Source organism: Bubalus bubalis, chromosome 3, assembly GCF_019923935.1.
Source record: "Bubalus bubalis isolate 160015118507 breed Murrah chromosome 3, NDDB_SH_1, whole genome shotgun sequence".
Lineage (NCBI taxonomy): Eukaryota > Metazoa > Chordata > Mammalia > Artiodactyla > Bovidae > Bubalus > Bubalus bubalis.
This window is the reverse complement of record NC_059159.1, coordinates 161,753,182-161,769,451: the sequence shown is the minus strand read 5'-3', so window position 1 is coordinate 161,769,451 and position 16,270 is coordinate 161,753,182. Positions and strand designations below refer to the sequence as shown.

Below are 16,270 nucleotides of genomic sequence, written 5' to 3'. Positions count from 1 at the left end.
TCAATAGAGTGGCTCTCAAATGCTGGTACAGTATATGATTTGAAACCCTTAACCTGGTGATGTTGCCTTTGTGTTTCTGACAAGCTCTGAAGCAGTGTTCTTTGCCCTCAGATTGCCCATCTTTAGAAGGATCAGTACCTCATCTGCGAACTGCATCAAGAGACGTAAAGCCAGGCTCCAAAATCAGTCTGTTCTGTGATCCAGGCTTCCAGATGGTCGGGAACTCTGTGCAGTATTGCCTGAATCAAGGACAGTGGACACAACCATTGCCTCACTGTGAACGTGAGCAGCCTTTGTTGAAGGCATTTCAGTAGCTCTTGAAAATTACTGAAACCCTAAGAACACTTTTTGAGGAATGCTAGATAAAAGTGAAGTACTTCTTAACAGCCAATATAGCAGATACTCATTACTTTCTTTGTGTAATGAAGTGTGCTGGGCACCATGAGGGAGGTGGGAGATGAGGATACAGAGAGCACACCACCCGTGAAGGCACCTAAGTGGCCCAAGGAAATGAATGGAGGGAAAGACAGGTGTGAAGCCTGGAGCCCAGAGGGAGATGGGTCGTTGCTGGGTGGGAAAACAGGGCTATATCGCTTTAAGTTGGATGCACCCATTCATTCATTCATTCAACAATTTTGAAAGTACCTAGTATGTGCTAGACACTGAACTAAGTTCTGGAGATACAGCAGTTGGGGAAAGTCTCTCTTTTTGTGGAGTTTACATTGTAGTAGGAAGGGCAAGAAATAACAAGTAACATTATTATTTACAGTAAGTAAGAACAGCAAATGCCAGAAGTAAAGGCTTTGAAGAAAACTAAAGTGGGGTGGTACTGTGGTGGTTTGGCCGCTCAGTTGTGTCTAACTCTTGGGACCCATGGACTGTAGCCCTCCAGGCTCCTCTGTCCATGGGGTTTCCCAGGCAAGAATACTGGAGTGGGTTGCCATTTTCTTCTCCAGGGGATTTTCCCAACCCAGGGATCAAACCTGTGTCTTCTGCATTGGAGGCAGGTTTTTTAGCGACTGAGCCACCAGGGGAAAAGCAGGATAGGAAGATATAAAGTGAGAGGGGTGGGTGGAAGCAGGACTGCTATTGTAGACAGGGTGATTGGGGAAGTTCCTCCAGAACATCTCTTCCCCCCTGGGGCATATTTATTTGTTTCGTGTATCTCATCTCTGACTAGACACTACACTTTGTAAGGCAGGGATTTTGTCTGTTTGGTTCAACCTAAGCACCCAGACAATGTCTAGCAGGTAGTGGGGTCACCATAATTTTTTTTTTCAGTATTTATTTATTTGGCTGTGTTGGGTCTTCGTTGTGACACTTTAGATCTTTACTTGCGGCATGTGGGATCTAGTTCCCTGACCAGGAATGGAACCCGGGCCCCCTGCTTTGGGACCGCAAAGTCTCAGCTACTGGACGACCAAGGAAGTCCCTCCATAATATTTTTTTTAATGAATGAATTGCATGCCCATTGTGAGCCAGACGCTGTACTTGATGCTCTGGGCGCAAGCGTGGCTGCAGCCTGCCACCACCCCTATAGTGTTTCCAGTGTACTGTTTGTGTGCATCGAAGAGTTCATGCTTAACTCAACTACAGGTTTAATATAAATAAGATGTTCATTGAGGATTTTGCTCCTGAAGTAGTTGTCGCATTCCAGGCATTAGCTGTGGGGTGCCACCCCCTTTGGAGAATGGCTTCTATTCAGCCGAGGACTTCCATGCTGGCAGCACAGTGGCCTACCAGTGCAACAATGGCTACTATTTGTTGGGCGATTCAAGGATGTTCTGTACGGATAACGGGAGCTGGAATGGCATTTCACCATCGTGTCTTGGTGAGATGAATCTTGGCAATTACTGCATGCCTTTATTCTGACTCTGTGGGAGATAATTGTCCCAGATTCCTGAGGCTCTTGTGGCATGCCTTTGTTAATTTCATCTCGTCCTAGTCAGCTCTGGGCAAGCCATAGTGACAAAGCAGCTGTCCCTGGACATGCCAAACGTGTTTTAAATTTTTACCAGGCCCAATATAAGGATATCTTTTTCTTTCTTTCTTCTACTTATCCACCTATAAACTGTGGAAATAGCTTCTATTGTAGATCTGCAATGTGATTATGACTATTACATCTAAACTTCATGAAAAATATATATAGTGTGATGCATTAAGTGATACATGATGATTTAAAAGTGAAAACAAATGTTTGCTCCATGAGACAAATCCATCAGCCTTATGGCCTGTAAACCATCTCTGTTTTAGATGTTGATGAATGTGCAGTTGGGTCAGACTGTAGTGAGCACGCCTCCTGCCTGAATACAAATGGATCCTACGTCTGCTCATGTATCCCGCCCTACACAGGAGATGGGAAAAACTGTGCAGGTAACTAGGCTATGTGTAATTGGGAAGTCTATTTCAATTGTTTAATTCAAGTATATAGTTTAAATGTATGTCATATAAAAATAAGACAGTATTTTCAACTTCAAAGGGGTTAGGAAGAAGAAAAATCATCTTTGAAAAGATACTTTAAACAGAGAAAGACAAACACATGATATCACTTACATGTGAAATCTAAAAAAATGATACACTTTAACTTCTTTACAAAACAGAAGCAGACTCACAGGCATAGAAAACAAACTTATGCTTATCAAAGGGGAAAGTGGAGGGAGGGATAAATTAGGAATTTGGGATTAGCATATATACACTATAAATAAAATAGATAATCAAAGGACCTACTGTATAATACAAGGAGCTATATTCAATATCCTATAATTATGTGTAATGGAAAAGAATCTGAAAAAGAATAGATATATATGTATAAGTGAATCATTTTGCTGTACATCTGAAGCTAACACAACATTGTAAATCAACTTATACTTCAGTAAAAAGTGTGTAAAGATACACAAGCAACAGTTGGAGGTGCTTTAAGCTATCACCGTGCTTTTCCTAACTTCACAAATTCTCGCACCCAAGTACTAACCAGACCTGATCCTGCTTAGCTTCTGAGATCAGACGAGATCGGGCGCAGTCAGGGTGGTATGGCCATAGATCCCAATTTCTGAAAAACAAAACTGAGAGCCAACTTTATCACCTGACTGTTGAAGAAATGTCTCCATAATAGAAGAATAATAGAGTGGATCTAGAAATATAAGCTGTGGCCTCTACTGCCTTCAGTCAGAGCAAAGAGGTTACTTCCATCACCTCTTCACTTTCAGAATCTTTCCTCTGCCTCAGCCACACAGAATTATATCATTGGGGAAAAAAAATAGACATCCTGCCTTACCACTTGCTTTACCTGTATTTTGTGATGAGGTCGATAATACTCAACCCATCAATGTTTTTCTATACTAATTGTGAGAAAGCAGCTACTAGAAAAATTAGAACTTAATGAGGAATTCTCAAAATGAGTCTTATAATTGCATTTACTTTTTGCGAGGGTTCCATGTAAAACCCAAAAGATCTTCAGAAAGATTGAATCAGTATATATCTCCCTTTTTTGAGAATTTCAGTTTTCCTTTGGTCCCATTATTCAGCTCTAGCCCTAAATCTCCCTTTCTGTAATTCCCCTTCCTAGAAGGGGTGGCTGACCCTGGATTTGCACATAGCAGACTTTGATCTGGGAGCTGTTTGAAAGGGGAGGCAGGGAACTTCCCCTCAGTATGCTTTGTGGCTGTCTTTATATCATCTTGAGAGAAAGTCAGTTGCACTTAAAAAGTGGTCTTTTCATTGGAAAAGACCCTGATGCTGGGAAAGATTGAAGGCAGGAGGAGAAGGGGACAGCAGAGGACGAGATGGTTGGATGGCATCACTGACTCAATGGACATGAGTTTGAGCAAGTTCCAGGAGATGGTGAAGGACAGGGAGGCCTGGAGTGCTGCATCCATGGGATCGCAAAGAGTTGGACACGACTGAGCGGCTGAAAAACAACAAATGAGGTTGGGAGGAGGGGCTGAAGGCCTTCTGAGCCATGCCCTGGAACCACCACGAATTCCTCCCTAAACAGTTTCCTTTGGGGACAGAGACATTTTGCTTCTTTTTCTTATTCATTGCTGTTTCAAAATACTGTTTTTCAAATGCCTATTAAATCATCTGGTGTGTCCTTGGAATTCATGCCTTTCCCTTCAGAAGTTTTTTCTTCCCCCTTCAAGATTTAATTGGTACCTTAACTGCAGTGGAATTCTTTTGCTATGAGACCTCATGTGGTTATGTGAAAGACCCTGTTGACCCACAAAAACTGTTTTCTCTCTTTCAAGAACCTATAAAATGCAAGACTCCAGGAAATCCAGAAAATGGCCACTCTTCTGGGGAAACTTACACCGTGGGTGCCGAGGTCACGTTTTCATGTGAAGAAGGATACCAGCTGGTGGGGGCGGCCAGGATCACATGTTTGGAGTCTGGAGAATGGAGTCATCTGATACCATATTGTGAAGGTATGTTGAGTAAATTCCCCATGTTTATGGTGTACAGCCGTGCTAGAAAGTCAGGGTGGAGAAATGCCAAGTGTGGTCCCAATATTTTTTATATTTAAAGCCCAATATTGGACTGATATTTATTTTTGTAAAGATTTTTTTGATGTGGACCATTTTTAAAGTCTTTATTGAATTGGTTCCAGTTTTGTTTCTATTGTTCGTGTTCTGGTTGGCCACAAGGCATGTACATCTTAGCTCCCTGACCAGGGATCAAACCCACACTCCCTGCATTGGAAGGCAGAATCTGAACCACCAGACCACCAGGGAAGCCCCTAGGCTCATATTTAAACGTGACCAAAATCCTGGAGCTGCCCTTAAAGAGACTTTTACACATACTGGCTAAGAAAAGTAATGCCTGTTGGTTTTCCTCCTTTAAGCTGTTTCCTGTGGTGCACCAGCTCTCCCAGAAAATGGTGGTGTTGATGGATCTGCATTTACCTATGGCAATAAAGTAATATATAGGTGAGTGTCTAAGATTAACGCTGCATTGTAGATGTTGTCGATAACATGCTGGCAGTGAAAGAATACTGGTAAAAAAAAAAAAAGAGTAATCCCAGAGGATGTTTTCAGATTAATATGGAATTAATTGAATTCTATATTTGGGCTTGGATCCAAAGCTCCAGTTTATAACCAAAAATATTCATTAGCTTGTAGGGCCTTCTTTCATAGCATCTTAAGGACTTATTTTAGACAGGACCATTATCAAACCAGGGATTTTCTGTTTGCCAGGAACAACTCACAGACATGGAGAACAGGCGTGTGGTTTTTCAAGGGGGAGGGGAGGAGAAGAGGGAAGGATTGAGAATTTGGGATTAGCCAGATGCAAACTATTATATATAGAATGGATAAATAAGTTCTTCCTGTATAGCATAGGGAACTGTATTCAATATCCTATGATAAATATAATGGAAAAGAATATATGAAAGTGAAAAGTGAAAGTGAAGTCGCTTCAGTTGTGTCTGACTCTTTGCAACCCCATAGACAGTAGCCTGCCATGCTCCTCTGTCCATGGGGTTTTCCAGGCAAGGATACTGGAGTGGGTTGCCATTCCTTCTCCAGGGGATCTTCCCGACCCAGGGATTGAACACGGGTCTCCTGCACTGCAGGCAGACTCTTTACCATCTGAGCCACATATATATGAATATCTATCTATCTATCTATCTATATGTATAACTGAATGTGTACATACATAAAACTGAATTACTGTGCTGTGCAGCAGAAATTGACACAACATTGTAAACCAACTAGACTTCAATTAAATTTTAAAGAGTGAACTTTCTGTTGGCAGATGCTAACCCATGACACAAACTGGAGGCAAGTCAAATGCTTAAAATCTATCCTGCTATTTATTACCCAGCAGGGTCCCTGTGGGCAGAATGCATAGTATTCAATATTGAAAAAATTTTTTCAAAACATTATTTGAGTAGGAAAAAAATATTCTAGCAATATGTATAAATTCTTAGTCTTTTTGGAGTTTTTGGCACAGATGAAATTATGCAAAATGAATTCTATTCTGTCATTTTCTTTTATCTTCTTTAGATGTAATAAAGGATATACTCTGGAGGGTGAGAAAGAATCATCGTGTCTTGCTAGTGGTTCTTGGAGTCAGTCTCCTCCTGTGTGTGAACTGGTCAAGTGTTCTAGCCCCGAAGATGTAAATCACGGGAACTATATTTTGAGTGGGCTTACCTATCTTTCTACTGCATCGTATTCATGTGATAATGGATACAGGTACAGTCCTAGACAGAAGTCCAGCTTCCTATGGTACCCTGTTACTCATTATTTACTCAATGGGTTTCACTTCCATGTGATTGCTGCTGCTGCTGCTAAGTTGCTTCAGTTGTGTCCAACTCTGTGCAACCCCAGAGACGGCAGCCCACCAGGCTCCCCCGTCCCTGGGATTTTCCAGGCAAGAACACTGGAGTGGGTTGCCATTTCCTCCTCCAATGCATGAAAGTGAAAAGTGAAAGTGAAGTCGCTCAGTTGTGTCCGACTCCCAGCAACCCTATGGACTGTAGCCTACCAGGCTCCTCCGTCCATGGGATTTTCCAGGCAAGAGTACTGGAGTGGGGTGCCATTGATTGGCTGGCTTTAAATACAAGCTTCTAAGTGTAAAAGATATTCTTAAACATGTTTGCTTCTTAAAGCTCAGCCTATAGTAAATGCTCAGGGAAATATTCCATCTAACTTTGAGAAGCTCCAGTTCAATACTATAAACATTTAGACACTAAACATGAAAGCAAAAAATGTTTATGAAGCATAACATAACACCTAATAAAATGCTTTGATGATGGTTTTTTTTTGGTAAACAAAACATTGCATAGAATATTGTTAAAAAATCATGTCAAGATAAGGGCCTGAGTCTTTAATACCGTTAAGAGGTTAATTTGATTAATGTTGTGTGTGTGTGTGTGTGCATGTGTGTGTGCTCAAAAAGAAGTGAAAGAGTCAGGCTGTGATCAAAAACTTGGCTAACAGATCAAGTGAATGGAAAATGTAGTGAGTTGTACAATCAAAATCTGGTTGGCAAGTGAGGGTAGGTAAAACCATGCTGAAGAGCTCCTAGGTTTTTAAATTCAAAGGCAGACCAGAGGTCAGAGTGATGAACAACACTGTTCAGATGCCCAGACTCATGGCAAGGACGGTGCCCTTTGATTTGAATTACTCTGACTTCCTGGGTGTCTGTCTCCCTTATCACTGGACCCTAACCAGCCTAATACTGCTCCAAGTATTACAAGCATCCAAGTAATCCACTAATCCAAGATTTGGAGTACTTGACAACATCACCAATGAGCACATTAAACCATTTTATTTTATACCCTGGTTGTTGCTGTGTTATTTTAGCCTACTCCTAGTTTTAAATGAATCTATAGCCAAACTCAGATTTTTGTTTTTATATAAAGCAATAAAACAGAAAGAAAATTCATGTGTTAAAATTCCCAAGTGGCCCCTGTTCTCTCCTAAGTCCTTCCTAGTTCATCTCTAGAGCAGTAAGTCAATAGCCAGGGAAAGAAGTGGCACCTTTCTTTCCTGTAGTTTGCAGGGCCCTTCGGTCATTGAATGCTCGGCCTCAGGCAGCTGGGATAGAGCGCCACCTACCTGCCATCTCGTCTCCTGCGGAGAGCCGCCGGCCATCAAAGATGCTCTCACCACCGGGAGTAACTTCACCTTCGGGAACACTGTCACTTACGCTTGCAGAGAAGGGTGAGTAAACCCGAGGAAGGAAAGGATTATTGGGAGAGGGTGGTCCCAACTGCAGATGGACCCCATTGAACACTAAATTAAATTTCCTGGCAGCCAAAGCCAGAGAGAGCTTGATATTCTTTTCTTGTAAGAAAGGGAGCATATTCTCCTGTAAAAATAGTGTTTTCCTGGAATTAAAGTAATTTATCAAATTGGGCCTTGAAGAATGGACATTGGGCAGTGCAGTGGAAAATATCTTGATACTTTAGTTATAGAGGCAAAAGCACATTTAAATAAGCATTTGTGTCTTGTCCCCTGCAAAACCAAAGGTAAGACTTCAGGTCACAGCACAAAGATGCCACATCTGCATGAATTAAAGTTCAGACTTTTACATTTTTACTGCTCTCATTTCATGTAGAGATGTAAGCAAATAGGAAGCAGTATATAAAGGTGCTTTCCTACTCCTTGTCTCATTTTATCCCCGCAAAAACCATGTAGGACACAGAGAAAGGAAAGGTTCCCTCTGGGCCAGTGATCAGCCTAAGGTCTCAGGCAAGGAGTAAAGAATTGAAGGATGATTAAATCCCAGATCATCTGGCATTTAATTGCTCGTTTTTTCCTGTGCTTCCTCAATAAATGTTTTAGCAGTGATAGTTGATAGCGTTCACACTCCAGATTTACTGTTACTTTTCATACAGTTGTAACGAGTGGCAGCAGAGGGCTTGCCATTTCCTGGATGTGTGTCTCAGTTCTGACATTTGCTTACTGTGTAGCCTTGGGAAAATGCTATAACCTCTCTGTGCTGCTTCTACAAGTTCATTAAAGGTTCGTACTCCTTAGGGCCATTGTGAGGAATAAAATTATATAAGGCATGGACTAGCCAGAAGACAATCTCTCAATGAACGCTGCCATTATTATGATTTTAGAAGAGAGGACACAGTTTCTAGAACATGACTGTTGAAGTTCATTTCTCTTAGATAAAAAGACCATCCCACTAATACAGGCCGCCAGAAGGTGGAGACAACATTTTCTTGCAAAAAGCTCTTGAGTGTCAAATACTCAAATAGTTGACAGAAATCCCAGATCTTAACATTTTAACATCATTTAACATTTGTTAAGTGATCTTAACACTTAACAAGTGAAAAAATAAATCTTGAATATTAAAATGTTAGTGTAGGAATTAGCTTTTCAAAACTTATTAAATATAGTTGATTTACAATGTTGTGTTAACTTGTAGAAGTTAACTTCTGATGGCCTCATCTCTCCCCTGTGGATTGACTCATTTAAAAACTGCTTCCTAATGAACTGCATAGTACTATATAAGATTAGTCACTTAAATGTTTGTGAAATCTTTTCAAATATGGATGTTTCAAATAATAACTAGATATTGACTACTTCTGGGTTCTTTTCTGATTACAAAAGTAACCTATTACCACTATATAAAACTAGAAAATAAAAATATATTTTTTAAATTGCCCAAAGATAAATGCTGGTAATAGTTCACTATATCTCCTGCTAGAACTTTGTCTTCACATATAGTTTTAAAGTTCATCTCTTATAAAAATTCCCATATTTTCTTTTTTTCTGTATAAATCATTCATTTGTATCATAAGAAGAGTTCTGTATCCACCTAATGTTAGGTCTATATATTATTGAAAAAAAAGGATTTATTAAAAGACGAACTAAAGATAACATTGAAAATGATGATAAATCCCAGGCTTCGTAGAGGGCTTTGCATTCTTCAGAGGAATTATCTCTGAATTATCTGTGAATTATCTCAGGTGTTCCCTTCCGCAAAGAGGGGGTTTTGGCCGAAGAAATATTATCCCCATTTTATAGTTAAAACAGAAGGTGTTGGGGTCATATTGTCATACAGACTCCTTCAGCTCTAAGCAAATAGACACTCTGTGGGAGCTTTCTTCTCATTGGAAAGATGGAAACCAAGTCTGTCCACCTAAATGATATGGCTGTTAAAGGGCATGAGGCCATTTTTATTAAAGTGCTTTATATATGCAAGAAGTGCTATGGCTTTATCAGTATTTTCTGTATTGTTGTTGGGCATCCCTGCTGGCTCAGTGGTAAAGAGTCTACCTGCAGTGCAGGAGATGCGGGTTTACACCCTGAATCGGGAAGATCCCCTGGAGAAGGAAATAGCAACCCACTCCAGTATTCTTGCCTGGGAAATCCCGTGGCCACAGGAGCCTGGTGAGTTACAGTCCATGGGGTTGCAAGAGTCAGGAGCACGCTGAGCACGCATGCACCTATCATCATTATCATTATGTAAAGAGATGACATTTTAATAATATAAGGGAAACTATCTTAACCAAATTAGTAGAAAGTACATGCAGTCACAAATCACTATCACCCATGTTTTTTTCCTAAAAGAAAGAAAATATTAATAGCTATTAAGAGATAGCTTCATGGTTTTGAAAGTAAAACTTGATGCGAGGAAGAACAGTTTTGCCACTTTACATACATTTACTCATCTTTAGAGTGTCACGAGGGTGGCCAGACTGTAGAGCTTCTGTCTTATTCCTTTTTTCTGGGCAAATGTCTAATGAAACATTTAAATATATAAAAGAGCACAGAGCCAAATTAAATAATCTCTATTAAAATTACCTGTGTATCCACTGCTGACATAAAACAGCATGTTAAATTTTTGCCATAGTTATTGCAGATTTCTTTTTATAAAAAGACATACAATATTACAAAGATAACTGGAAGCCATGCTCACCACCTACACTTTCCAAAGTAAATGTGTATCTTTTCTGTACTATATATATAGGTCCTCAAAAACATTTATATTCATAAATATTTTAATTTTGTGTATGTTGCTTCATATTCTGAGTATCATTTTGAGGCTTGATTTTCATTTAATAGCATATTTTTATATTTATCTCTATTGATATATTGGAAAAATCCCTGATGCTGGGAAAGATTGACAGCTATTAGAGAAGGGGGCGGTAGAGAATGAGATGGTTAGATAGTATCACCTACTCAATGGGCATGAATTTGGGCACCCTCTGGGAGATAATGAGGGATGGGCAAGCCTGGCATGCTCCATAGTCCATGGGGTTGAAAAGAGACACGACTTAGAGGCTGAGCCTAATGTATAACTATTGATACATGTAAATCAACAGAATTCATTTGAATTTCAGAATTCATTTTAATTTCCTTGTAAGAATGAGCAATCTCTAAATTACCCATTTCCCTACTGGTAGAGGGTTAATTGATTTCCACTTTATTTGCTGACACAACGATGCTGATGTAAACTTCCTTGTACAGGTTTCCTGGTCCATAAAAGGAAGTATACCTCTGGCCTACATACTAAGAGTTGGAATTATTGGGTCCTGGAAATTGCTTTTTCCATCCCCCTCCTTCCTTTTGGGTTTAATGCTTCTTCCTGAAGTACGTCCTTTATATTCTTCTTTTGGCATGTACTTCAGACAATCTTTGTCTGAAAATAATAGTATTTTACCCTTGCTCTTGAATTATAATTTAGCTGGGTATGCATGTGTACACGCCAGATTGCTTCAATTATGTCCAACCCTTTGCGACCTACGGACTGCAGCTCACCAGACTCCTCTGTCCTTGGGAGTCTCCAGGCAAGAACGCTGGAATGGGTGGCCATTTTCTTCTCCAGGGGATCTTCCCTACCCAGGGATCGAACCTGCATCTCTTACATCTCCTGCATCAGCAGGCATGTTCTTTACCACTCGTGCCACCTGGGAAGCCCCCAGCTGTGTATACAAGTCCACATTAATAGTTTTCTTCCATAAACATTTTTGAAGATGTTATTCCATTGTCCCATGACTTTGAGCGTTTCTGTTGAAGATTCCATCAATCTAATTTGCTGCTGCTGCTGCTAAGTCACTCCAGTCGTGTCCAACTCTTAGCAACCCCATGGACTGCAGCCCACCAGGCTCCTCCATCCAAGGGATTTTCTAGGCAAGCGTACTGGAGTGGGATGCCATTAGTGGTCCTTAATCAGGGGCAATATTGCCCTTCAGGAGCATTAGACAAGGTCTGGAGATGGTTTTGATGTCCCAGTTGAGAGAAAGATGCTATTAGCAGTGAGCAGATATACTCTGGGGATGCTGCTAAGACATACTACAATGCATAAGACAGACCCCCACAAGAAAGATTTGTCTGGTCCAAAATGTCGGTAGTGCTGAGGTTGAGGAAATGGTTGAGTTGTTCCTTTACACACAGTGTGTTTTCCCTTGGATTTTTTTTTTTTTTTTTTTTTTTTGTCTTTTTGTTTTGGTGGTTCTCTATGTTATGACTAAAGCTGCGTTGATTGTCGTTCATCTTGTTCAGGGCTCACTGTACTTCTTACATCTGAGGATTTGTATCTTTCACCAGTTTTAGAATAAACTCTTTTTCACTTCGGATATTCTCTCTTCTTCAAGTTCACTTTTCTCTATTTCTAGATATATATTAGTTTTATTAGATATATGCTATCGCTTTTATTTCTGTTTTACATGTTCATTTATCTGTCACATTTTCCATATCTTTAAACACTTGAGTTGCATTTGGGTAATTTCCTAATTTATATCTTCCAGTTCACCAGTTTTTCTTTCTGCTGTCTATAATCTGCTTTTGAAGTGTGTCCATTTTTTAAAAGTTTCATTTTCTGTATTTTTCTTTTTAAACTTACTCTTTATTTTTCAAGTGTCTTTTTACATAGTCTTTTCTTTTTAAATAGAATTTTGAGGCTTTTGTCTTTAATTATTTGAACATATTTATTTCATATTATGTTTTAAATTCTAGACCACTTTTTCTATTATCTTAATTTATTGGTGCCCTCATCTTGCTGTTTGTCTACTGACCCATTCATGACGAAAAATATGCATGTGTTTTATAATTTTATATTGTATCCTTATGGTATTGGGGCTTGTTTTATCTATGATAGTTCTTTAATGATCTGAGTATATGGACTATTTTTTCTACTACATACCCCAAGAATATCACCAACCAAAACCCAATTTTACGTTTATTTATCAGTTTGAAGGCTTTCCATACAAAATGATTGGTATAAAGTCTCTCAGTCGTGTCTGACTCTTTGTGACCCCAGGAACTATATAGTCCATGGAATTCTCTAGGCCAGAAGGCTGGAGTGGTAGCCTTTCCCTTCTCCAGGGGATCTTCCCAACCCAGGGATCAAACCCAAGTCTCCGGCATTGAGGGCAGATTCTTTACCAGCTGAGCCACAAGGGAAGCCCAAGAATACTGGAGTGGGTAGCCTAACCCTTCTCCAGCGGATTTTCCCGACCCTGGAATCGAACTGGGGTCTCCTGTTTTGCAGGCCCATTCTTTACCAACTGAACTATCAGGGAAGCCCGATTGGTATAAATCCTATCCTCAAATCCACATGAGATGCACCCCTGGGTTCTGCTACCTTAGCTGGAACTTTGTTTTTCTAACCAGATTCCTAGCAAGTGCAGGGATCTCACTTGTCACATCACTGGGCCTCAAGGTGCAAATTTTCTAGTGAATATCCTTTCACTGAATGTCCTTCCAGGACATGGAATCATGCCAGAGACTCAGCTATTACTCTCTACTTCAACCCCAAGGTTATATGTACTGCCCTTACTTCCCTTTCCTGTCCAACCCAAGGGCAACCATAGCATTTATTCACAGACTTTTCTGTTTTTAATTTCCTCTTCATTTCTGGCACATTTGTTGTCAGCTTAGCTATGCATTTAAAATAATTTTTGTTGTATTTCATTAAGTATTGCACAGAGGCAGTTTTCAGACTATATTACAGCCAGAACAAGAAGTCAGTGCTTGTCCTTATCGCTTCACTTCTTTTCCATCTCTTCCCCCACAAAGGAAAGTGCATAGAACATGCACTGTGTCTGTTACAGGATAGAATCACTGTGCTTATGTCACGGCTTTTGTGTAATGGCTTTCGTGTACTGTCATCTCCTCCTGTTTCCTAAAGTGCTGTTGGCCTGATGAGAACCTGTTTCCCTCTCTAACCCTCTCAGCTTCCTCTTCTCCCTTGGGCTACCTAATGCAGGCCACTGCCCTGCACAGTGTGTGAGCTCCCCTCTCCTGCTTACCAGGTGCACATACACAGCTTCTTGCTTTGGTCTCAGTGTTTTTGTCGTCTTATACCAGTGTTGTGCTTTGCATGAGCCTTTCCTTGGATTAAGAAGGGCCAATACCCTCTCAAGATAAGGATGGAAGAGCAGAGACTTTAGGAGCCTAGAGTAGTAAGATGAATGGGAGAAAAGAAATGTCTCATTTCTGTCTCCTGCCCTGAAATTGGCCTTCCAAATCCATCTTTTATTAAAACAGTACACTGGAGGTTTTTAGCTTTCTGCCCCAACTTACAGAATGATCACTTATTTCCCATTTTCCTTTTCATCCTTACATATTTTCTCTTGGTAAGAAATTCAACAGGAAGGAAGGATTATTGACAACCTAACATCCTGATAGAATGTTTCCTTTTTGAGTCTTCTCAAATAGAGACTTTTAAAATGCGATTACTGTATATACTACAATAACGTTTTTATAATATTTTTCAATTGAAAACAGAATTACTTACTGATACAGATTTATACTTTCTGCTGATCTTATTATATTGCAGCTTTTTAAATATCCTGTATGCTGCTCTTTTAAGACTTCTTAAGAGAAGAGCTAATAACCCACTCATAAAGTCGTCTCATAAAGCTGCCCAGGCCCATTAGTAAGTGTTCATGCCATGAATCAAACCACTGAAAATTGCATCTGGAGATTACTCTGCCCATTTTCAAAGGATTTTTTTTAATCATTCCAGAAGTATGATAATGCATTACAGCCAGTTCATCCTAAAATGTTCCTTCTATGGCATCACTATAATATCAGTGGGACAGTTTTCTTAGGAATTACAGAAATTTTTCGTTGTTTTAAAATATATATGGTCTGGTTTTAAATAACAGACTTCAAGGGTGTCCCCATTGTTTTTTTGAATGAGACTACAAAATGTCACACAGAATAAAATTAAATATTTCAACGTTTTAGATTTTTACCAATTCCAATTTTTCCTGTTTTGGTAGCCAACATTTATAGGCCATATCTTACCATCAGTATAAAACTTCATCATTTTTAAATGATTCTTTTACATAAGCGGGTTAACTATGTCCTCCAGAAAGCTGAGCACTCATTTAGATTTCTAACATAATGGAATGATGTGGCAGTTTGATCAAAGACCGGTTATAGTTCTATCTAGGCAGTAACTACAAGTTAATTCCTCTTTTTGTCGTTCAGAGAACATATGCTTCTTTAGCATCTTAAAAGACTAACTGATGTATCTTAGAAGACAGTTATTTTTAATAAGCTCCTGACCTCATCTTCATTGAATATTTTATCTAGTCTAAAGCACTGGCTTTATTTCCACCTTTTGAAGTTATTCAGTATAAATTTCTCTGCTTCTCTGAAATGCCAGCCATTCAAGTTTTGATGGCTTGGTCCCCAGGTTCTCCTACAAATGGATCATTGGAGCTAATTGAGAGGTTTCAGAAAGGGATCCCAGCCCTTCATACATTCCCATGACTTAAAAAAAAAAAAAAAAAAAAAAAGATCCTACACTCTGGTTAAGATGTCAGGCTCGCAGCATTGGAAGTGAAGATGTTGGGAGACAGACATTTCAGCCAGTTCAACCTCAAATCTGCCTTTCTCTTTCTCATAAATGAAAGTGATTCCAAGTCTGTTCACTCTCAGAGTCCTCTGAGCCTATTCCAATAGGCCTATAGCCATTTTTGAACTGTGATACCCAGAGCTGAATCTACACTGACACATGCATATTAGAACATAACTACAACAGCAAAAAAAAAAACACTAAATTTAGGGACTGGAGCATGGTACTTAAAACATAACTGTTTATTTCATCTCTCCTCTTCTCTTTCTGAATAAATGAGTTTCTAGAGATACAGATCACATCAGATCAGTCGCTCAGTCGTGTCCGACTCTTTGCAACCCAATGAATCGCAGCACGCCAGGCCTCCCTGTCCATCACCAACTCCCGGAGTTCACTGAGACTCACGTCCATCGAGTCAGTGATGCCATCCAGCCATCTCAGCCTCTGTCGTCCCCTTCTCCTCCTGCCCCCAATCCCTCCCAGCATCAGACTCTTTTCCAGTGAGTCAACTCTTCACATGAGGTGGCCAAAGTACTGGAGTTTCAGCTATAGCATCATTCCTTCCAAAGAAATCCCAGGGCTGATCTCCTTCAGAATGGACTGTTGGATCTCCTTGCAGTCCAAGGGACTCACAAGAGTCTTCTCCAACACCACAGTTCAAAAGCATCAATTCTTCGGCGCTCAGCCTTCTTCATAGTCCAACTCTCACATCCATACATGACCACAGGAAAAACCATAGCGTTGACTAGACGAAGCTTTGTTGGCAAAGTAATGTCTTTGCTTTTGAATATGCTATCTAGGTTGGTCATAACTTTGCTTCCAAGGAGTAAGCGTCTTTTAATTTCATGGCTGCAGTCACCATCTGTAGTGATTTTGGAGCCCAAAAGAATAAAGTCTGACACTTTCCACTGTTTCCCCATCTATTTCCTATGAAGTGATGGGACCAGATGCCATGATCTTCGTTTTCTGAATGTTGAGCTTTAAGCCAGCTTCTTCACTC

At 40.0% G+C, this 16,270-nt stretch overlaps 1 protein-coding gene across 1 annotated transcript in view; it reads left to right on the top strand.

The window, feature by feature from the left end:
- The window catches only part of SVEP1 (sushi, von Willebrand factor type A, EGF and pentraxin domain containing 1), a 204,599-nt gene that overhangs the window by 145,132 nt on the left and 43,197 nt on the right, over window positions 1-16,270 (top strand). The window contains exons 30-36 of the mRNA XM_044940425.2: window positions 112-282; window positions 1,658-1,831; window positions 2,254-2,373; window positions 4,245-4,421; window positions 4,838-4,922; window positions 6,000-6,191; window positions 7,497-7,664. Coding sequence (XP_044796360.2) covers window positions 112-282; window positions 1,658-1,831; window positions 2,254-2,373; window positions 4,245-4,421; window positions 4,838-4,922; window positions 6,000-6,191; window positions 7,497-7,664 — 1,087 coding nt within the window. The remainder of the gene's footprint in view (window positions 1-111; window positions 283-1,657; window positions 1,832-2,253; window positions 2,374-4,244; window positions 4,422-4,837; window positions 4,923-5,999; window positions 6,192-7,496; window positions 7,665-16,270) is intronic.